This window comes from Pan paniscus, chromosome 8, assembly GCF_029289425.2.
Source record: "Pan paniscus chromosome 8, NHGRI_mPanPan1-v2.0_pri, whole genome shotgun sequence".
In the NCBI taxonomy this organism is placed as follows: domain Eukaryota; kingdom Metazoa; phylum Chordata; class Mammalia; order Primates; family Hominidae; genus Pan; species Pan paniscus.
Window position 1 is genome coordinate 25,698,237 of NC_073257.2, and position 23,695 is coordinate 25,721,931.

General features: G+C 43.2%; 1 protein-coding gene across 2 annotated transcripts in view; it reads left to right on the forward strand.

Annotated features, from left to right (window-relative positions):
* The window catches only part of MCM10 (minichromosome maintenance 10 replication initiation factor), a 49,330-nt gene that overhangs the window by 12,085 nt on the left and 13,550 nt on the right, over positions 1–23,695 (forward strand). For both annotated transcript variants that reach the window (XM_003827823.6, XM_008953155.5), the window contains exons 6-14: positions 2,017–2,188; positions 6,929–7,094; positions 9,426–9,593; positions 12,660–12,776; positions 15,356–15,555; positions 17,786–17,886; positions 18,734–18,844; positions 18,930–19,047; positions 21,519–21,747. In XM_003827823.6, coding sequence (XP_003827871.1) covers positions 2,017–2,188; positions 6,929–7,094; positions 9,426–9,593; positions 12,660–12,776; positions 15,356–15,555; positions 17,786–17,886; positions 18,734–18,844; positions 18,930–19,047; positions 21,519–21,747 — 1,382 coding nt within the window. The remainder of the gene's footprint in view (positions 1–2,016; positions 2,189–6,928; positions 7,095–9,425; positions 9,594–12,659; positions 12,777–15,355; positions 15,556–17,785; positions 17,887–18,733; positions 18,845–18,929; positions 19,048–21,518; positions 21,748–23,695) is intronic.

Here is a 23,695-nt window from a genome sequence, read left to right on the forward strand (position 1 = left end):
ACAGCAGTGAAAAGGCTTTCTGCCCTATGTATTGCTTTTCTTGTATTGCCGGGAGACCTAAGACAAGATGGGCCTGATAAAACATGGGTTGGAGGACACAGCATTTTATTGGCTGCATGTGTTTGGAAAAGCCCCTTTGAATAGCATGGGTCTGTGCCACAGTCGTAGAGAACTACTTCTGCCTGAGTGTTCACATTAATCTGACAGCAAGTTATATATTCAGATATCCATTCAGGAGTAGCATCCATCCCCTCAGGACCTTTGGCATTACTAGGGTGTTGCATTAGGTAATGTCCAAAGTTTGGTTTTAAGGGGTGGGGAATGGGCCTGGCCTCTAGGTTCTAAAGTTCTAGGGTCACCCTGGCCCCCAGTGTGAGAGCAGTGATCCAAAGTCCCTTTGAGGGCAAACAACAATCTTATGAAAGAGAGAGTGATATTTTATTAAGGAAAACACCCAAGCATCTGACTTTCAGGAGAATTATCAAACACTTCTAAAATATGAAAAGTAACTCCATCAGGGATATTTAATGAAGCAATAGTGAATAGAATACCAGACCCCTAACTTTCCTTGGTCCCACAAATAAAATAGAATGGAATGAAATGAAACAAGAAAGAAGAAAAGGGGAGCTAGTTTTGGATTTTTTTTTTTTTTTTTTTTTTTTTTTTTTGAGACAGAGTCTCACTCTGTCACCCAGGTTGGAGTGCAGTGGGATGATCTGGGCTCACTGCAACCTCCACCTTCTGGGTTCAAGTGATTCTCCTGCCTCAGCCTCCGGAGTAGCACGCCCCACCATGCCCAGCTAATGTTGTATTTTTAGTAGAGACAGGGTTTCATCATGATGGGCCAGGCTGATCTTGAACTCTTGACCTGAAGTGATCTGCCCACTTCAGCCACCCAAAGTGCTGGGATTACAGGTTCTTAAAGTAGAATTTGAACTGTACATAAATCTCCACTAATTACTCATTCTGAAGGAGGTCTTGTCCTCCCTTTGATAATCTGCGCCAGTGCTCTGTATCTTGATGAATATTCAGTAAACATCATTGCATAGAGAATCAGTATTATAGAGCGGCACTATCTAGTACAGTAGCCACTAGCCACCTGTGGACATTTAAGTTAAAATTAGATTAAATTTAGTTAGAAATGTATTTCCTTAAAAGCACAGGGTCACATTTAAGTGACTGATGGTCACATGTGTCTGGTAGCTAGCACCATATTGGACAGCACCAATGTACAACATTATTATCATCAGAGAAAGTTCTATTGGACTGTAAGTCCAAGAAATGGTCTTGTGGGGCATGCTTTGTTCCCAAGATTTGATTATTGCATGTGTTGCTTTAAAAAAGGAACAATCCTGGCTGGGGGCGGTGGTTCATGCCTGTAATCCCACACTTTAGGAGGCTGAGGCAGGCGGATCACCTGAGGTCGGGAGTTCGAGCCCAGCCTGACCAACATGGAGAAACCCCATCCCTACTAAAAATACAAAATTAGCCGGACGTGGTGGCGCATGCCTGTAATCTCAGCTACTTGGGAGGCTGAGGCAGGAGAATCGCTTGAACCCTGGAGGCGGAGGTTCTGGTGAGCTGAGACCGCACCACTGCACTCTGGGCAACAAGAGTGAAACTCCATCTCAAAAAAAAAAAGGAACAGTTCAGACTGTGTGTGTGTGCGATGTCTCACACCTGTAATCCCAGCACTTTGGGAGGCCTAGGTGGGTGGATTGCTTGGGCTCAGGGGTTTGAGACCAGCCTGGGCAACATGGCAAAACCCGTCTCTACAAAAAATACAAAAATTAGCCGAGCATGGTGGCACATACCTGTGTTCCCAGCTACTCAGAAATCGCTTAAACCCAGGAGATGGAGGTTGCAGTGATCCCAGATTACGCCACCACTGCACTCCTGCCTGGGTGACACAGTGAGTCCCTATCTCAAAGGAACAAATCTGTAAAAACAAATTTCCAAATTCCGTTCGTGATTATCAGTGTGGTTGCCTTTTCATTAATTGTGTTAATTTTCTAGAGCCCAAAAGCTCATCTTCAAGGATGACAAGTGCACCCTCCCAACCCCTACAGACGATTTCTCGGAACAAACCTAGTGGGATAACTAGAGGTCAAATTGTGGGGACCCCAGGAAGCTCTGGGGAAACGACTCAACCCATCTGTGTGGAAGCCTTCTCCGGCCTGCGGCTCAGGTCAGTAGCTATACCGTCTATTCATGTGTGCCACTGCATAGCTTTTTGTGCCTCTCGGAGTCCTTTAGAAGTAGTGTGTTTATACATCAGGATCCACAAAACACCAGCAGCTCTTGAACTGGACAAAACACCACTGGAAGACTAGCAGTAGCCCTAGGTTTGACTAAGTACAGTTGCATATAAAATGTTTAAGAAAGACTTTTTCTTGTGTATGTAATCAACAAAGAATATGTATCTATAAAAAGAAATGGACAAATGGTAGTATATTTAATCAGAAATTGACAGATGGAAATAGTAGATTTTAAAAATTTTTCTCCATCTCTATTGAGGTATAATTTAGACTTTTTAAATACACAGACAGTTTAACCAGGATAATATTTATGCAATTAAGCAGTTACTGGATTGCTTTGGCTCTTCTGGGTCTTTTGCGGTTCTGTATAAATTTAGGATCATTTTTTCTATTTCTATTGATTCTTGTAGTTGATGTTAAGAAAAATAGCTATGCTGTTTTTCTTTCTAATAGCCTTTTTAAGGCAAATTTATATTCTTTGCATCTGTTATAGGGATACATTTAAGATAGCCTGTTATAATAGGAATATATTCCAAGCTCAATTCAATTAAAAGCTATATTCAAATCTTGGACTTTTTTTTAAACTTTATTTTAATTTTTTTAATTACCTATACTCTGTATCACTACTCCATTGCATCTCCATCATTACATCTGGATAATCCCAGGGCAGAACAGTACTCCTTACTGTGAGACTGGATTGCTTTCAGCACAGTCCATTTGAGGAACCAAGTGAAACCCTCTAAAACTCTGAAACCTTGTCAGTGTAAATATCAGCCAACAACTAAAACTGCTAAGCTCTTAAAGTATATATTATTAGCAGAGGAGAACAAGTGTTGCCAACATACAATAAAAGTGTATTATAAGGCTGGGCGTGGTAGCTCACACTTGCTATCCCAACACTTTGGGAGGCCGAGGCAGGAGGATTGCTTGAAGTCAGGAGCTCGAGACTAGCCAGGGTAACATAGTGAGACCTCATCTCTACAAAAAGTGAATTAGCTGGACACAGTGGTGTGCACCTGTAGTCCTAGCTACTTGGGGGTGCTGAGGCAGGAAGTTCGCTTGAGCCCAGGAGTTCAAGACTGCAGTGAGCTATGATCATACCACTGCACTCCAGCCTGGGCAACAGAACAAGACCGTTTCCACAAACAAAAAAGAAGTGTTTTGTAAAGACTTGGTATTCTCCAAAACTGAAGAATGTATTTATATCTTAATTACATCTGAGACAGACTCTAAGAAAGAGAATACAGCAGTAGAAGCTGTGGTTCTCATTGAGGGGGCTGCAGGCTTCCTTCTCAAGGTAGAGAATTGCCCCCACCTGAGATGCTACTGCCTGCCCCAGCCACGGCCCACTTGAAGCTCCCTATGGGTAATGAACCATGTTGCTGCTGGTGGGCATTTATCGCACATGTGAATCGGAATTGAGATAGAAGAGACAAACTACTCAGCAAAAGCTTCTGAGTGGCTTTTAAATTTAAGGGATCACAGAATTGTTTGGGTCTCTTTGTCATTGTTAAATGTGAACCTCAGGCCCTAAAAATACTCTAAAGGACATAGTCATAGAAATTCCCTGACACAGGTCGAGGGTCCCTTATCCAAAATGCTTGGGACCAGAACTGTTTTGGATTTTGGATTCTGGAATATGTACATTAAATAGACTTGCTGGTTAAGCATCCCAAATCTGAAAATCCCAAATCTGAAATGCTGCAGTATTTCCTTTGAGTGTCATGTTTGTGCTCAGAAAGTTTTAGATTTTGGAGCTTTTTTTTTTTTATCTATTAACTCGTTATGGAAAAAACCCTGGGCTGTATAGAAGAACCTTTCCCTAGCTGGGCATGGTGGCTTACACCTGTAATCCCAGCACTTAGGGAGGCTGAGGGTGGCAGACTGCTTGAGCTCAGGAGTTTGAGACCAGCGTGGGCAACAAGGCAAAACCCCATCTCTACAGAAACAAAATTTAGCCCGGTGTGGTGACATGCGCCTCTAGTTCCAGCTGCTTGGTAGGCTGAGTGGGGAGGTCAAGGCTGCAGTGGGGCAAGATTGTACCACTGCGCTCCATTCTGGACAACAGAGCAAGACCCTATCTCAAAAAAAAAAAAAGTTTCCTCAGAACTGGGAAGGATCCAAAAGCCAAAGAATGACTCAGACTTATATGTAAGGTACCCCTGGATGGCAGCAAGATTGTTTGGGAGATCTGCTTATTTGTCTATTTTTGCTTTGGTTACCTGTGCTTTCGTGTTACTACTCAACAAATCTTAGCCAAGACCAATGTCCTAGAGAGTTTCCCCAATGTTTTCTTTTAGTAATCTCATAGTTTTGGGTCTTAGATTTAAGTCTTTAATCTTTTTTTTGAGACAGTCTTGCTCTGTTCCCTGGCTGGAGTACAGTATCGTGATCTCAGCTCACTGCAACCTCTGCCTCCCGAGTTCAAGTGATTCTCTTGCCTCAGCCTCCCAAGTAGCTCAGACTACAAGCACGCACCACAGTGCCTGGCTAATTTTTGTATTTTTAGTAGAAACCGCCATGCTGGCCAGGCTGGTCTCAAACTCCTGACCTCAGGTGATCCACCTGCCTCGGCCTTCCAAAGTGCTGGGATTACAGGCGTGAGCCACAGTGCCCAGCCTCTTGAATACATTTTGAGTTGATTTTTGTATATGGCGAGAGATAGGGATCTAGTTTCATTCTCCTGCATATGGATATCCAGTTTTCCCTGCACCATTTGTTGAAGAGACTGTCCTTTCCCCAATGTATGTTCTTTGCACCTTTGTTGAAAATGAGTTCATTGCAGATTTATGGATTCGTTTCTGGTTTCTCTATGCCAGTACCATGCTGTTTTGGTTACTATAGCTTTCGTATAATTTGAAGTCAGGTAATGTGATTCCTCCAGTTTTGTTCTTTTTGCTCGGGATTGCTCTGGCTATTTTGGGTCTTTTGTGATTCCATATACCTTTAGGGTTGTTTTTTCTGTTTCTGTGAAGACTGTCATTGGTACTTTGATGGAGATTGCATTGACGCTCTAGATTGCTTTGGATAGTATGGACAGTTGAACAACATTGATTCTTTCAATCCATCAACATAGGCTATTTTTCCATATTTGGCATCCTCTTTAATTTCTTGCATCAATGTTTTTTAGTTTTTATTGTAGAGATCTTTCACTTCTTTGGTTAAGTGTATTCCTAGGTGTTTTATTTGGAGCAGTTGTAAACGGGATTACTTTCTTGATTTCTTTTTCAGATTGTTCGTTGTTGGCATCTAGAAATGCTACTAATTTTTGAATATTGATTTTGTATCCTGCAACTTTATTGAATTTGTTTATCAGTGCTAATAGTTTTTTGGTGGAGTCTTCAGGTTTTTCCAAATATAAGATCATTATCATCTGCAAACAGGGATAATTTGACTTTTTCTTTTCCAATTTGGATGCCCTTTATTTCTTTCTCATCTGATTGCTGTAGCTAGGACTTCCCTAAGCTGTTTGCCTACTGTGTATGTGTGATGAGGCTGTTTTCTTGGTGTGTTCCCAGATATGCTCCAGAATGGTTGGGTTCTTAGGGACATCTGCTCCTTGGCTGGGCACCATGGCTATGGCCCCCTACCTGGCCTTCAGGGTTCAGGCAGCTGACATACACCCTTAAGTAACTTGGGGTGGGGGGAACCTATCACACTACAATCACAGAAATCAGACAAAGGAAAGAATTTTCCCACTGAAGTCAATGTTTTGCTTCCTGAATATTCTTCATTGTTCAAACTTAGCTCTGGGACTTTCTGTTCCAGAAGATTCATGAAATAGTGAAGAACCATGTTTTTCTCTGAGTGTCTTTTCTTGTCTGCAAATATATAACGCTATCAAAGATGAAACAAATGTTAATAACCCTAAGAGTTTTTTGACTCGGTCATTAGGAATAAGAATATATTAATTGAAGCTACATTCAAAAGCCTTTATTGTATGTCAAAATGTTGTCTTTAAAAAAAATTCAATTAGAATAGTAGAACCTGTGAAATTCTTGCATAATCGATGAAATTTAAGTGTCTTATTTATGAATATTAATTCATGGTTTTGTAATAAAGTAAAAAAGGATTGTTTGCAGAAGAATATTAAAATTTGCATAATTTAAGAGCTTAAAGGATTTGCGATCTTTCTTGTATTATATATAAGCCCTAGATCTATATCCAAAGAAAGGCAAACCTAGCTTTAAAAATTATCTTAGAGGCCAGGCGCAGTGGTTCACACCTGTAATCCCCACACTTTGGGAGGCCGAGGCGAGCAGATCGCTTGAGGCCAGGAGTTTGAGACCAGCCTGGCCAACATGGCAAAACCCCATCTCTACTAAAAATACAAACAGTAGCACATGATGGCATGTGCCTGTAGTCCCAGCTACTCAGGAGGCTGAGGCAGGAGAATCACTTGAACCCGGGAGGCGGAGGCTGCAGTGAGCCGAAATTGCGCCACTGCACTCCAGCCTGGGCAACAGAGTGAGACATCTTTAAAAAAAAAAAAAAGAATTATTTATTTATTTGCTATAAAAATGGATGCCTTGGTCATACTATATAACTAAGCTTCCCAAGAACAGGTACTGTAGAGGTTTCTGACCATCACACTCCCTTACCACCTGCTAAGGTGCCAGGTGATTTTTTTATTAGAATCATAATTACTAATCGCTGGTTTCTTAACCCAGGCGGCCTCGAGTGTCCTCCACAGAAATGAACAAGAAAATGACCGGCCGAAAACTGATCAGACTGTCTCAGATCAAGGAAAAGATGGCCAGAGAGAAGCTGGAAGAAATAGATTGGGTGACATTTGGGGTTATATTGAAGAAGGTTACGCCACAGAGTGTGAATAGTGTGAGCCATTGTATTGGTTTCTTAGCTGTTTTACTACAAACTGACAGTGGGAATTCGATGTCCTGAATTTGTTAACTGGAACCTGTTGGTGTTTCATTTAGAAATAAGTATAGTAAGTTCCAGAATCACCACACATCATTGAGTTGGTATCCAGCGGGTATAAGCAAAGGATGCCCTGTTTAAATAAGACCTGGTGGTACAGGTTTCTTGGGCTTTCCATTGTCCAAATCATCCTTACTGCATTTCACTTGTCATTGTTTTGGGTGACACATGTGGTTGTCCCTGTGACACTGTGATCTCTCCCATGGAGGAGAGGCGCAAGTAACCAAAGAGGCTGAGCTCACAGGTTCTTTGGAGGTCCCTTTAGATGTAAGGTACCAACCACAGAAGTGCTGAAATTGCTGGCCTGTGTCAGTGCCGTGTGATATATTTAATTTGATGGTTATTACCAAAGATCTAACAAGTTTCAAAATCAGTTTTGACTGAGTCATAAATGGGAAAGTTATTCTGTGACCTGGCAAGTCAGATAGCCTGGTTTCTAAGCCTTGTGCCTTTAACTAGCGATGTTACCTTAGGTTGGCCGTTAATCTTTCTTTACCGGCTTCCATTTCCTTATTTATAAAATGAAGGAACTGACTTTGATTAGATTGAAAATCTCTCCTATCTCTGAAATGCTATGATTGATCATGCTCAATCATGATGTTATTCTCTAATTTAGATCTTGGCCCACCTTTGGTTTCTCATTAGAGCTGACATGGGGTTGAATTTTAAGAGTACCCGGTCCTAAGCCATTATCCTCAGCAAACTAATGCAGGAACAGAAAACCAAACACTGCCTGTTCTCACTTATAAGTGGGAGCTAAATAAATGAGATCACATGGACACAAGGAGGGGAACAACACACACTGGGGCCTGTTGGTGGAGGGCAGGGACGGGGAGAGCATTAGGGAAAAGAGCTAATGCATGGCAGGCTTTATACCTATGTGATGGGTTAGTAGGTGCAGCAAACCACCATGACACACGTTTACCTATGTAACAAACCTGCACATCCTGCACATGTACCCCAGAACTTAAAAAAATTTAAAAAAATTAAAGATTACCCGGTCTTACACTAGCCCTGTCACTGCTGAGGTAAATGTGGACAGGTCTGGTTTTCCTTTGATCAAATTCTTAGTTACTTCATAAGTGGCTGTAATGACATAATAATAATAGACACGAGAATTTATCTGAACTCTTCCAAGACAGGCACTGCAGAAATCCCTGGAAGATGGATTCCAGCTCAGAGTCCGGGCAGTAGATTCCATGCTGTAACCCATAACCATCCCCAGCCCGGGATGCCTCTGTGAGATAGTGCAAGTCAAGATTATTCACAGTATTCTGGTTTTAAAAACAACCGTAAAAGTGGAGGTTTTTCACATTATAATCGGTCAGCATTTTGAGCTGTATTTCTTCAGATACTTAATCATACTTCTGAAATGTTAAGGTTAAACTCAACCAGTTTTCTTGAAATGATGCTTTTGTAAGCTAAGCAGAGATTTAATAGCCTAGAAAGGAAAATTCTTTTTTCATATTAATAATAGACTTAGGCTAGGCTTGGTGGCTCACGTCTGTAACCCCAACGCTTTGAGAGGATGGGGTGGGAGGATCACTTGAGCCCAGGAATTCATGACCAGTCTGGGCAACATAGTGAGACCTCATCTCTATGAAAAGAAAAAAAAAATTAGCTGGGGCTGGTAGCACATGCCTGTAGTCCCAGCTGCTTGGGAGGCTGAGGGTGGAGGATTCTTTGAGCCCAGGAGTTGGAGTGAGCAATGGGACGTGATTGCACCATTGCACTCCAACCTGGGTGACAGAGCAAGACTCTGTCTCTAAAAATAATAATCATCATATAGTTAACCAATGATATGGAATAGATTTACTCATTTACGTAATATTGATTCATATCAGTAAGTTATTAAATGGTACTGTCATACCTTCCACTGTCCTTTTAATGATGTGCGTGTGTGTCTCTGTGTCATTAGAAAGGCAGTGCTATCCCACTCCCTCTGCTTAGACCCGAGATAATTAGAGACTCTGCTAACAAGTTTGCCACTGGCTTGCTTTATTTCACTTTCATCTCTAAAATGAGAAGGGTAATAGAATGCAAAAGCCTAGAGAATGGGTTAAAGTTATCACACATGCTGATGATACATATTTGAATAACAACAAAAAAACTTGGATTTTATGGATTATAGGCATATAGTTTTCCATAGTAAAACTCTTGAATCATAAATGAGGACGGCATAACCTACAGTTCAAAATTATAAAAAATAAAAATAACTATTTGTTCCAGGGAAAAACCTTCAGCATATGGAAACTGAATGATCTTCGTGACCTGACACAATGTGTGTCCTTGTTCTTATTTGGAGAAGTTCACAAAGCACTCTGGAAGACGGAGCAGGGGACTGTCGTAGGGATCCTCAATGCCAACCCCATGAAGCCCAAGGATGGTTCAGAGGAGGTAAGAGCCTGTTTCTGGGATTTGATTGATGATTGTCTTTACAAGTTAACTGAGTTTTATCAAAGATGTTTGATGCTGCACACAGTGGCTCACACCTGTAATCCTAACACTTTGGGGAGGCCAAAGCGGGAGGATCACTTGAGCCCAGGAGTTCAAGACCAGCCTGGGCAACATAGTGAGAACCCCATCTCTACAAAAAATGTAAAAACTGGCTGTGAGTGGGGGCACACAACTGTTGTTCCATCTATTCAGGAGGCTGCGGTGGGAGGTTGAGGCTGTAGTGAGCCCTGATTGTGCCACTGCACTCCAACCTAGGTAACAAAGTAAGACCCCATCTCAAAAAAAAAGACAAGAAAAGAAAAAAGTTTGTATTAGTCTACCTCCAGAAAATAAGTCATGCTTTTATGTGATTGTGTCTCCGTGGATCTGGCTTTTCATTTTTTGTTCATTCATTACCCATCAGTATTCTGAATTTCCACCTATTCTAAAGTGTTTTGTAACAACTACTTTTATTCCATCTTTTCAAATTAGTTACAAAGTTCCTGGAGTTTTTGAACTATTGTACTCAGGTTTCCTTGGATTCATACCTTCTTTTTTTTTTTTGAAAGTGAGTCTTGCTCTGTTGCCCGGGCTGGAGTACAGTCATGTGTTCTTGACTCATTGCAAACTCCATCTCCTGGGCGTAAGTGATACTTCCACTTCTGCCTCCTGAGTAGCTGGAACTACAGGTGCATGCCACCATGCTCTGCTAATTTTTGTGGTTTTTTTGTGTGTATGTGATGGAGTTTTGCTCTTGTTGCCTAGGCTGGAGTGCAATGGCGTGATCTTGACTCACTTCAACCTATACCTCCCAGGTTCAAGTGGTTCTCCTGCCTCACCCTCAGCAGCTGGGATTACAGGCATGTGCCACCATGCCTAGCTAATTTTTTTTGCATTTTTATTAGAGACGAGTTTTACCATGTTGGCCAGGCTGGTTTTGAACTCCTGACCTCAGGTGATCCACCTGCCTCAGCCTCTTAAAGTGCTGGGATTACAGCCATGAGCCACCACGCCCAGCCTATTTTTGTGTTTTTTGTAGAGACAGGGTTTCACTATGTTGCCCAGGTTTGTCTCGAACCCCTGGGCTCAAGTGATCTACCCGCCTCGGCCTCCCAAAGTACTAGAATTAGAAGTGTGAGCCACCGTGCCCAGCATGATTCCTTATATAAATTTTTATGGTGGCATCAAGAAAGCAGTGTTTTATAGTTGAGGGAATTTTGCTCCGTTGACTGTGACAACCATAGCTGCAATTTAAAATCAAAGTGAATTTTCATCTTCTCAAATACTAGAGTTTTGGCACTACCTACTGCTTCTCTAGGAAATCGCAAATCTAGACACAGTGTGAATAGCAACTGGCAGTTTCTCTACTCTGACCCAGCATGGAGCTTTACTCTGTTGTAGTCAGATCATTATTTTCAAGAGAAGTGAGAAAAATGTTATCTCATTCCTTGCTTTCACCAGAGAATGGCAACAAATCTTCCTCTATTGGTTAGGAATGTGTTTGGCTGCAAGTAACAAACAAACTTAAGTATAGTTTCTTTTCAACAACAAACAGTTGGGCTTATTTTTCTTACATATTAAAAAAATTCAGATTTAAACACTATAGTGATTTAAGAGTGACATCTCTGTGAGTCTCAGCCTTTCTCTCCTGGTCACAAGATGCCTTTGAAACTCCAGCCATCACTGTGAAGTGGCATACCGTGGAAGGGTGCCAGTTTCTTGGAGAGGAATACCATGCACAGTTTACCAGTCCCGTGGGAGGGCTCTAAACACCTTGCCAATTTCTACTATTTCTAGATCTGGTAGGTTCCCAGATCTGGCTGGAAGCTTTGTACAAACCCAGCTGCCAGTGGTTCAGCATAAACCAAGCTACCTGCAGCTTTGCACAAGCCTGCCTACAGGAGTATGCATCCAGGAGACAAAGCACTTACACAAATTGGGCAAAGCACCTTAGGCAGTGAGAGTCCACAGAAGCCTAGGATCTGGGTTGAGCCAGTCCACCAAGACTCAGTCAAGGCACTGCAGGCAGGCAGAGTCCTGTCTGCTCATGGCTCTCTTCACCCTGCAGCGGAGGGATTATGAAAGCACCCTGATCTGGGTTTTATAACCTGGAGGCTACTTGGCTTATTGAGCTCAAGTGTTGTAAGAGATCTTGTCCTAGGAGGGGTGAGGACAAAGCCTGAGCTATTCAGGACAGTCCCTCTTGGTACAGTCTGTCCAAGAAGAGAATTGCAAACAAGAAGGGAGAGAGCTGAGTTCAGCAAGGGCCTTGAGGGACTTGTCTCCCTCCAGTCATCTCCATTCAAGGCAAGAAGTGAAGAGGAAGGAGGAGCCAGCCTCCTAACTCATTTTGTCAGGAAAGCAGAAGCTTCCCTACCAACTCCTGTTTATGTCTGAGCATCTAGAACTCATCACATAACCAATGCTAGCTCTAAGGAGTGCTGGGAAAACAGGGAACAGGATCTATTACCTGAGGCTGAGAACTCAGCCAGCCCAGACAAAATCAGGATTCCAATCGCAAAGATGAAGGAAAGGATGGAAAATGGGAAGAGAACTGAAGGTGCCTTCTGCACCCCTGTTCCTAAAACGGTTATAGAGCACTGGCTTCAAATTCCTTTAGAGCAGTAAAACCTCTCTCCTTTTTGAGACGGCCTCACTCTGTTGCCCAGGCTGGAGTGCAGTGGTGTGATCACAGCTCATTTCAGCCTGGACTTCCCAGGCTCTAGTGATCCTCCCACTTCAGCCCCCCAAGTAACTGGGACTACACGCATGCACTACCATGCCTGGCTAATTTTTGTGGTTTTTTGTAGAGACAGGGTTTTGCCACATTGCCTAGGCTAGTCTCAAACTCTTGGCCTCAAGCGATCCACCTGCCTCGGCCTCCCAGAGTGCTAGGATTATAGGTGTGAGCCACTGCGCCTGGCAATAACCTTCTTAAATCAGCACCAACCATTCTTTTTTCTATTCCTGCTAATAAAAGGCCATAATTTTGTCCGCCTTTAACTCCTGCCCCACCTTTTCTTACAGGTGTGTTTATCTATCGATCATCCTCAGAAGGTCTTAATTATGGGTGAAGCTCTTGACCTGGGAACCTGTAAAGCCAAGAAGAAGAATGGAGAGCCGTGCACGCAGACTGTGAATTTGGTTAGTTTCAGCCTTGTTAGGATGGTTTCTGCTAAAGAAAAGAACAGTTAGGAATAAACTGTTGGTGCTTTAGCTGTGATGACCAGTTTGGAACTGAGTTTCCCACTTAAAGGAAGAGTCAAAATGAGAAAATTTAATGTGTGGTGAATAATTGCCAGTTTAAAAAAGTGAGGGCAGGGGAAAGGTGAGGGCATTTAACCTCTTAGGAAAGTGATCTTTTATCTGACCAAGAAGTTTAAGACAGAATTTTTGTTTGCCTTTAATTCTTGTAATTCCACAGAGCAAACATGATGAAATACAATGAAAATTGTATTTTAGCCTATATTTTAACTCCATTATACCTTTTCTGAGGGCTTTTTAAAAAATAATAGCTTCATTTAGGTATAATTCACATACCATGCAGTTCACCCTTTTAAAGTAAGCAATTCAGGCCAGGTGCGGTGGCTCACTCTTGTAATCTCAGCACTTTGGGAGGTCAAGGTGGACAGATCATCTGAGGTCAGGAGTTTGAGACTAGCCTGGCCACCACGGTGAAACCCCATCTCTACTAAAAATACAAAAATTAGGCGGGCATGGTGGTGGGCGCCTGTAGTTCCAGCTACTCAGGAGGCTGAGGCCAGAGAATCACTTGAACCTGGAAGGCAGAGGTTTCAGTGAGCCGAGATCACACTATTATACTCCAGCCTGGGCGATAGAGTGAGATTCTGTCTCCAAAAAAGAATATAAATAAATAAAGTCAACAATTCAGTAATTTCTAGTACATTCACAGAGCTGTGCAACCATCACCACTGTGTAATTTCAGAACCCTTTCATTGTCCCAGAAAGAAACCCAGTACCCACTAGCAATCACTCCCCAGTCTCCTCTCCCCCAGCCCCTGGTAAGCACTAACCTACTTTCTGTCTCTATGGATTTGCCTCTTCTAGACATTTCATATAATGGAATCACAATATGTGGCCTTTTCTGTCTGGCTTCTTTTGCTTAGCATAATTTTTCTCACAATTGATCCGTGCTATAGCATTTATCAACACTTTATTCCTTTTTGTGGGTAAATAATATTCCATTGTATGGATATACCATATGTTGTTTATTCTTTCATCAGTTGATACACGCTTGGGTTGTTGCCACATTTAGCTATTATGAATAATGCTGCTAAAACACTCACATACAAGTTTTTATGTGGATGTATGTTTTCCACTCCCTTGGGCATATACCTGGGAGTGGGATTGCTGGGTCAACATGGTAACTGTCCAGAGTTTGGAGGAACTACCAGACTGGTTTCCCAAGTGGCCCACCAGCAATGGATGAACTTTCCAGTTTCTCCCTGTCCTCATCAGCACCTGTTACTCTATTTCTTTTTTGTTATAGCCATTGTAGTAGGTGTGAAGAGGTACTTCTTAGAGTTCTTTGAAAGGATTAAATGACAGGCTTTGGTTTCATCTTTTTTTATTCCCTTATTCCTTCCTATTAGATTAATTGGTGGACAGGAAAGAATAAGGTGGGAGACGGTTGGAAAATGAGGTTTCAGAGTGAAGTACCCAACAGATCTCCCCGTGAGAATTAGATTCTTAAAAATCCATTGTCTGGATGGGGCGGTGGCTCACACTTGTAATCCCTGCATTTTGGGTGGCCGAAGTGGGCCGATCACTTGAGGCCAGGAGTTCAAGACCAGCCTGGCCAACATGGTAAAACCCCGTCTCTAGTAAAAATACAAAAATTAGCTGGGCATGGTTGTGCACGCCTGTAATCCCAGCTACTTGGGAGGCTGAGGCACAAGAATCACTTGAACCTAGGAGTTGGAGGTTGCAGTGAGCCAGGATCACACCACTGCACTCCAGCCTGGGTGACAGAGCGAGACTCTGTCTCCAAAAAAAAATCCATTGTCGCCGTAACTACTGTTCACCCAGCAGAACAATGCGGCACCATCTCTCTTTGTTTCTTTCACTGAAAGGATAGCACTTGTCCGAGGATCAACCAGAGAAACAGCTAGAAAAACCTCGCTGGGAGCTGATTTTGTTTTTAAATTATTTTTTATTGGGGCAAAATTCACAATATACAGTTAATCATTTTAAAATACATATATAATTCAGTGGTATTTAGTTGTGTAACCACCAGCTCCCTGGTTTCAGAATTCCATCACCCTGTAAAAACACTGGCACCATGAAGTCATCACTCCCATCCCCACTCCCTCCATCTCCTGGTGACGTCTAATCTGCTTTCTGTCTCTATGGATTTGCCTCTTCTATAAAAACTTCCTTTTATATTAAATAACATAGGACCTTGTGTGTCTGACTTCTTTCACCTAACTTGTTTTCAAGGTTCATCCTAGAAGCTGATTTCCTTTGTAGAAAGAGGGCAAGGGGTATTTCACCAGAACAGTGCTTTCAGGGGACTCGAAGGGAAGAACTTCTTCCCCTCAGGGACTGAGCAGCCCTACCACATTGGGAACGGTCGTGGAGGGCAGCAGGGAGGACTCTGCATGTGTCATGTTCCGGGAAGTGGGGAGAAGGAACTGTGTCTGCTCACTGCTGTTTCCTGGCCTGTTGCCCTCACCCTGATGCCACTGCTCTGCCTTTTGCAGCGTGACTGTGAGTACTGTCAGTACCATGTCCAGGCTCAGTACAAGAAGCTCAGCGCAAAGCGTGCGGATTTGCAGTCCACCTTCTCTGGAGGACGAATTCCAAAGAAGTTTGCCCGCAGAGGCACCAGCCTCAAAGAACGGCTGTGCCAAGATGGCTTTTACTACGGAGGGGTTTCTTCTGCCTCGTATGCAGCTTCAATGTAAGACGTTCTCGGGCTTCTTTTGGGCAGAGGATTTTGCTTATCAAAGACTAAACCTACTGGTTGTACCTTCCTGTAACCGTCATAGGATACTTGTACAGGTTTTATCTTTCATAACTCACTACCTGAAACAAGTTGGTTAAAGACCGCTTTTATTCCCAGGTAGAGAGAAAAACTTTCAGGAGAGAGAGAGATTGACTTATGTTGTGTTGGACTTTAAGAGAGCCCACTCTTCCTCTTCAACTTTTTTTTTTTTTTTTTTTTTTTTTTTTGAGACGGAGTCTTACTCTATCACCCAGGCTGGAGTGCAGTGGTGCAGTCTCAGCTCACTGCAACCTCCAAGTCCTGGGTTTAGGTGATTCTTCTGCCTCAGCCTCCTGAGTAGCTGGGACTACAGGCGTGTGCCACCACGCCCAGCTAATTTTTGCATTTTTGGTACAGACAGGGTTTCACCATGATGGCCAGGCTGGTCTCGAAATCCTGACCTCAAGTGATCTGCCTGCCTCGGCCTCCCAAAGTGCTGGGATTACAGGCATGAGCCACTGCTCCCAGCCCCTCTCTGACTTCTAATGTGAATAGTGCACCTTCATCAGGGCCATTAAAAATGTGTTAATTACAGTGTTAACACCCTTTTAATTATTTCTCGTACGACTATATGAGTGAGGCTACAGACCTCATGGAACCCAAATTTCATTCAGTGAGTGAATATACTATGAAGCTTCACATGGGGAGTGGGGCGATGCTGGGCAGGCATCCATGGCCCCTTGCCTGGGGGTTCAGAGTCACTACAGCCCCTGACGCTGTAATCCAGGGGTGTCCAATCTTTTGGCTTCCCTGGGCCCCTTTGGAAGAATTGTCTTGGACTACACATAAAATATATTAATGATAGCCTATAAGCTTAAAAAAAGAAAGAAAAGAAAAGAAAAATCTCTTAATGTTTTAAGAAAGTTTATGAATTTGTGTTGGGCCGCATTCAAAGCCATCCTGGGCTGCATGTGGCCCGCAGGCTATGGTTTGGATAAGCTTGTAATCAGTGGCCTCGTCACTACATTATATAAAGCATATCTGAGGACTTGGCATGAGGCAGCTACAGTTGGTCCAAGAATAAAACATAGATTTTTGTTCCCAATCCAGCAGGAATGGGGCAAGAGGACTCATTTCCTTTTTCTTTTTTAACAGGAAGCATGTTTTTGAGATTTAAAATTATTTCTGAATTTTTCCAATCTGCTAAAAGCAATACATGTATATTAGTCTTTTAAAAGAACATACAATCCAACCAATGGAGAAAATAAAAACCAACTATAATCCTATCACCTGAAAAACTGTTAGTTCTAGGCCAGGCACAGTGGCTTACACCTGTAATCCCAGCACTTTGGGAGGCCAAGGCAGGAGGATTGCTTAAGCCCAGGAATTTGAGACCCACCTGAGCGACATGGCAAAACCCCATCTCTACAAAATGCAAAAAAATTAGCTGGGCATGGTGGCACACGCCTGTAGTCCCAGCTGTTTGGGAGGCTGAGATGGGAGAATTGCTTGAGCCTGGGGAAGTTGAGGCTGCAGTGAGTCAGGATTGCTCCACTGTACTCCAGGCTGGACAACAGAGTGAGATCTTGTCTCAAAAAAAAAACCCCAAACTGTTAGTTCCTTGGTATATATACTCCTAGGTGTTGTGTTTCTTCATATGTGTACATTTTTAGTAATTTAAAATGAGATCATATTGTTCCTATTCTTTGTATCCACTTTTTTTCCAGCGTAAAATAATTAATGTTTTTCTCATGTATTTTCAGTGGCTACATAGTGTTCTTTTGCATACTCTGCCTTAATTCATTGAAACAATTCCCTGTGGGTGAACGTTAATGGTGTTTCCAATGTATGACATTATAAACAAAGCTGCCATTAATATCCTAAATTTTTGCATAATCCTTAATTATTTTAAGATAAATATCCAGACTGCTAGATCAAAGCATTGGCTTTTTTTAAATTTCTTTTGCCAAATTTCCTTCCAGAATGGCCTCAAGTGGATTTGTAGGCTGCCTCTAGCTTTTCCTCTGTGACACAGTGCATAAACCAGTTATGCTATTGGGCCGTAACATTAAGAAAGCCTACTTAGATGGTGTTTTGAGAAACTTTGACGGTGTGTGTAATAAATGATGATATCTATGCCTTCTTTACCTCATCAGAGCATTGAGGCTTTAGTGATTCTCCTTTTGGGGGTGACTTGTCATTTCAGTGCAGCAGCTGTGGCTCCTAAGAAGAAGATTCAAACCACTCTGAGTAATCTGGTTGTTAAGGGCACAAACTTGATCATCCAGGAAACACGGCAAAAACTCGGTAACTTTGTTTTTCCATAAGAAATTTCTTTCTCCAGTTTAATTATGCAGTCTTAGGGATAAAAGACTACACATTGGGTACAGTGTACACTGCTCCGGTGATGGGTACACCAAAATCTCAGAAATCACCACTAAGAACTTATTCATGCACAAAAATAAATAAAGAAGCAAGCAAGCAAGCAAGCAGTCTTTAGGGTTGAAAATGGATACAGCTCATACTCTTAAGTAATAAGAATCCAGTCGTCACCTGTACTTAGTGAGTGGCGCGGTCTAACCTAAAGGAATCAAGCCAGGTTTGCAGGACCTTAAGGAAAAAAACAGCATATTGATTTTAGCTGTGTCTTACCTTAGTATGCTTTTTAAAATTTCTTGGTGTATCTGGGTCCAACTCTTTACATCCAGCATTAGAATCAGCAGTATTATCTTCCTGGCCAAGCTTATTGGTTATCTTTTGTTAAAATGGGTCTTGGTCATAAAAACAAAAAATTTTTTAATAAAATAAAAACAAATAAAAACAAGTCTTGATCAGAGAATGCAGCCCCCATCCTGGGCTTGTGGTCAGGGACCCTTATCCTTAGCGGATATTCCAGAAACAGGGTATGGAATGACCCCTAGATTTAAGGGCTTAATATTCTAATCATTACTAGAAATAAAATATAGTCGAGATACCCTGCCATCCTATGAGTCTGATGATAGAGGTTAAGGATTCTTTTCTTTGCTCTTGGTATTCCGTCTTCTTCGTTTACATATGACTAAAATTACAAGTGCAGAGTTTAGAAAGTGGTATGTCACATGACCTCAAACTATCTGAATGTGAATCCTCTAAAGCTGGTGTTGACCTGGCACAGGGATACCCCAGAAGAGCCATTCTTGCTCTGAGGAGTTCAAGGAACTGATGGACCTGCCGACGTGTGGAGCCAGGAACTTAAAACAACATTTAGCCAAAGCCACAGCTTCAGGTACCATCAGCTGCACGGCCACACGTGTGTCCCTGTGTTCCCTCAGCCTCCCGGGGCACCCCCTCAGTCTGGGCTTCTGTTTCAGGGATCATGGGGAGCCCAAAACCGGCCATCCAGTCCATCTCGGCCTCAGCACTCTTGAAGCAACAGAAGCAGCGGATGTTGGAGATGAGAAGAAGGAAATCAGAAGAAATACAGAAGCGGTAAGAGGAGCAGATTTAATATTCCCCGCTTGGGTCATCCATCTCAGGCGTCCTCAGAACGTCTTCATCGATTTCCAGAATGTGACTTCAGGTTTCGGTTGGCTGCGTTTTAACTCTGAAAGTTTAAAATAGTTTTCCCATAACCTGAATAGCATTTAAGGCTGTATTATTTCTTACACTGGTGACTCCCAACACCAAATGGTACAGGTTAGAGTCGTTATCACCATGGAAAAGGGAAAGGAGTGAAGTGTATGTAAAGAGGGTTTTTGTGAAGGGGGAGAGCGTAGGTTCACATGCTGGCTGTCATTTTCTCTCTCTCTCTCTTTTTTTTTTCTGAGACGGGTATTCACTCTGTCGCCCCAGCTGAAGTGCAATGCTGCAGTGTCGGCTCACTGCAACCTCCATGTCCCAGGCTCAAATGATCCTCCTGCCTTGGCCTCCCAAGTAGTTGGGACTACAGGCATGTGCCACTATGCCTGGCTAATTTTTGTATTTTTTAAATAGAGACTGGGTTTTGCCATGTTGCCCAAGCTGGTCTCAAACTCCCGGACGCAAGCCTGGATTTGCCTGGCTGCCATTTCTGGGTTTTGCCACAATTCAGTTTTTTATGACAGGCAGAGCCAGTGAGTAGAGTACAGTTCTTTGGATAAAGGATAAAACTGAAGCACTAAAAATGGAGAGTCATTTTAGAGGCAAAAGCAAGTGGAAATGTGTTACTTGGCTTCAGCCAATAAGTAAAAAAAAAAAATCAAGTGGAAATGCATAGGGTAGGTGGACAAATGAATGATTCCTGAACTCAGGTCACCTGAATACTAATGGGAGCTGCGGTTCACAGGCACTTCATACGTACTCCATAAACACAGCTTCTGAGCCTCTGGAGGCTTCTCAGCCTTGTTTTACTAATAGTGTGCCTGGAGGTCAGAGAGCTAGTTTATGGTGGGGCCGAGTTTTGGGCTCACACATGTTGTGCTCTGGTGCTGAACCTTTTGCCATCCCGAATCTGGGCTGCTGAAAGGCAACCACATCCATGAAAGGGAGTCAATGATAAGACAAGAGGAAATTCTTTGGGAAAGTAAGAGAATGGGTTTGGTCTCAGGCAGATTAGTTTGAAGTGCTGGTGGGATATCTATAGAGCTATTCATCTTGAGCCTACAGATGACATAAATTATACACGTGGACATAGAAATATGTATGGAGTTGGGGGCCTCGTGGGAAATAGAGAATGCCCATCAGCTTGAAGGCATTGCGTAATGAAAATTTTCAGCATTTTGTTGGCCAAGGAAACCTTATCTTTGCGTAGGATTTGACAGGCAGTTTGCAAACACAGCCTAGAGCTTGCAAGAGTGGCTGTGCGGTTGGGAAGAGTACTGCTCTGGGATGGCCTGGCTCTAATCCTGAGTCTGGCCCTTGTGAGTAATGTGATCCTAGGCCTCAGTTTCTTCATTGATCAAATGAGAAGTTTGGACTAGATGATTTCTGGGGTTTGTTATTTGTTTTTAAATATCTCTTATGAGGCTGGCTTGGTGGCTTATGTCTGTAATCCTAGCACTTTGGGAGGCCGAGGCAGGCAGATCGCCTGAGCCCAGGAGTTTGAGACCAACCTGAGCAACATGGCGAAATCCTGTCTCTACAAACAGTACAAAAATTAGCTGGGCATGGTGGTGCACACTGTGGTCCCAGCTACTCGGGAGGCTGAGGTGGGAGGATCACCTGAGCCTGGGAGGCAGAGGTGGCAGCGAGCTGCAATCATGCCAATGCACTCTAGTCTGGGTGACAAAGCAAGACCCTGTCTCCAAAAACAAAAGTAAAATAGCTCTTAAAATTATTTTTTGCCAGGCGTGATGGCTCACGCCTATAATCCCAACACTTGGGAGGCTGAGGCACGAGAATCACTTGAACCCGGGAGGCAGAGGTTGCAGTGAGCCAAGATCATGCCACTGCACTCCAGCCTGGGTGACACAGCGAGACTCTGTCTCAAAAAAATCAAAAAAAAGAAAGGGGATGTAAAATAATTGCTGCAAGTTACAGTGTTTTTCATTAATGACTTCCGAATGTCTCACATGTATTGTCTCTTCCCAGTAGCATAAACAAAGATGCAGGGAGGTGCAATGAGTTCCTACAGGCCCTAGAGCTGACGGTAGGGGTGGGAATACAGTTCACACCGTGTCTTCAGCTGTGTTCCTTGTGGATGACATCCACTGGACAGCCAATTGATAAAAACAGTTATCAGTTCTAAAGTGTTAGAACAATTACAGCTTATTCAAAGAAAACTCAATTAAGGAGGAGTTAGTAAAGCTGGTATTGTTCTTATCGTGTGCAAATTTGAATTACCAGCCTAGAAGGGGACATTATTTTGCCAACAACTAGCTCCCAACTGGTGGCCTGCCTGCCACCTCCCAGTCCACTTTGAGTTCTAGAGTTTTTATTTTCGTAAACCCTGTTTGCATATTTTGACTGTATGTTCTTTAAAGATTTCTGCAGAGCTCAAGTGAAGTTGAGAGCCCAGCTGTGCCATCTTCATCAAGACAACCCCCTGCTCAGCCTCCACGGACAGGATCCGAGTTCCCCAGGCTGGAGGGAGCCCCGGCCACAATGACGCCCAAGCTGGGGCGAGGTGTCTTGGAAGGAGATGATGTTCTCTTTTATGATGAGTCACCACCACCAAGACCAAAACTGAGTGCTTTAGCAGAAGCCAAAAAGGTAACTGACATCTCTTCTCTTTAACACTTGAGTTTGCATTCTGTAGGGCAGAGCTGGAGGAAAGACAGACACCTAATAGCTCTTTATTGATCGTGATCATTAGAGTCAGTGTAATTTGAAAACATGGTAGTGTCAACATAATACTAAAAGAAAGTTAGATCTGTTATCTCAACACTTTTTCTTGTCAGGCTACAAGAGGTAGCCTAGAGGAAGACAGTGTTTTATAACCAGAGGCATTGATAGTAGGAAAACAATTCTTGGAATTGTTGAGGTGAGACTGTAAAATGGTGGTTTAAGGAATCCTTCTTTTTTTATGTTTTATTTATTTATTTATGTATTTATTTTTTTTTTTGAGAAGGAGTCTCACTCTGTCACCCAGACTGGAGTGCAGTGGCGCAATCTCGGCTCACTGCAACCTCCTCCTCCCAGATTCAAGCGATTGTCCTGCCTCAGCATCCCGAGTACCTGGGACTACAGGCGCCTACCACCACGCCCGGCTAATTTTTAGTAGAGACAAGGTTTCACCATGTTGGCCAGGCTGGTCTAGAACTCCTGACCTCAAATGATCTGCCCACCTCGGCCTCCCAAAGTACTAGGATTATAGGTGTGAGCCACCATGCCTGGCGGTTTTATTTTTTATTTGTTGAGACAGACTATCCCCCTGTCACCCATGCTGGAGTGCAGTGGTGCATTATGGTTCACTGCAGCCTCAACCTCCCAGGATCGATTGATCCACCTGCCTCAGCCTCCCAAGTAGTAGCTGGGACTGCAGGCACATGCCACCACGCCTTGGCTAATTTTTGTATTTTTTGTAGAGATGGGGGCCTCCCTTTGCTGCCCAAGCTGGTCTTGCACTCCTGGACTCAAGCAGTTCCACCTCAGCCTCCCAAAGTGCTGGGACTACAGGCATGAGCCACTGTGCCTAACCAAGAATCCTTTAAAAGAAATCTTACACAAAAGTCCAGTCCCATGACAGGTGAAAGCTGAGTTGCTGCGGCTGAAGTAGGGGTAGGGCACCCAGAGCCCCACCTGCCCGCTTCCTGAGTGCCCCGATCGAGCCTCTCTCTTCCCTTAAGATAGCAGCTGCAGCCAAATGAAGGGCAAAGCTTGCTGTATGCCAAAATCTTACCTATAATAATAACAACAGGAATACCTACAATAACCATGGCACATGTCCATATTACTCCGTACTTGTGATATGTGTGTGCCATGTATTCACTATGTTTGTTTGTTTATTTATTTATTTATTTATTTATTTATTTTTTGAGATGGAGTCTCGCTCTGTCACCCAGGCTGGAATACAGTGGTCCGATCTCGCCTCACTGCATCCTCTGCCTCCTGGGTTCAATCGATTCTCTTGCCTCAGCCTCCCGAATTGCTGGGATTACAGGTGCCCACCACCATGCCTGACTAATTTTTGTATTTTTAGAAGAGACAGGGTTTCACCATGTTGGCCAGGCTGGTTTCGAACTCCTGACCTCAAGTGATCCACCTGCCTCAGCCTCCCAAAGTGCTGGGATTACAGGCATGAGCCACTGCGCCCGGCCAGGAATGTATTTACTATGTAAAGATTCATACTTTGCAGATATTATCTTATTTCATCCATACAACCATGACCTTCAAAGGTAGGTCAATGCTATATCATCATTTCCTTCTCTTTATTTGTGTGTTTGTTTTGAGACAGGGTCTCACTCTGTCTCCCAGGCTGGTGTACAGTGGTGCAATCACAGCTCACTGAAACCTCCATCTCCCTGGGCTCAGGTGATCCTCCCATCTCAGTCCCCTGAGTAGCTGGGACTACAGGCATGCACTACCATGCCCAGCTAATTTTTGTATTTCTTGTAGAGATGAAGTCTCACTATGTTGCTCAGGCTGGTTTTAAACTCCCGAGCTCAAGAAATCCACCTGCTTCAGCCTCCCAAAGTGCTGGGTTTACAATGAGCTACCA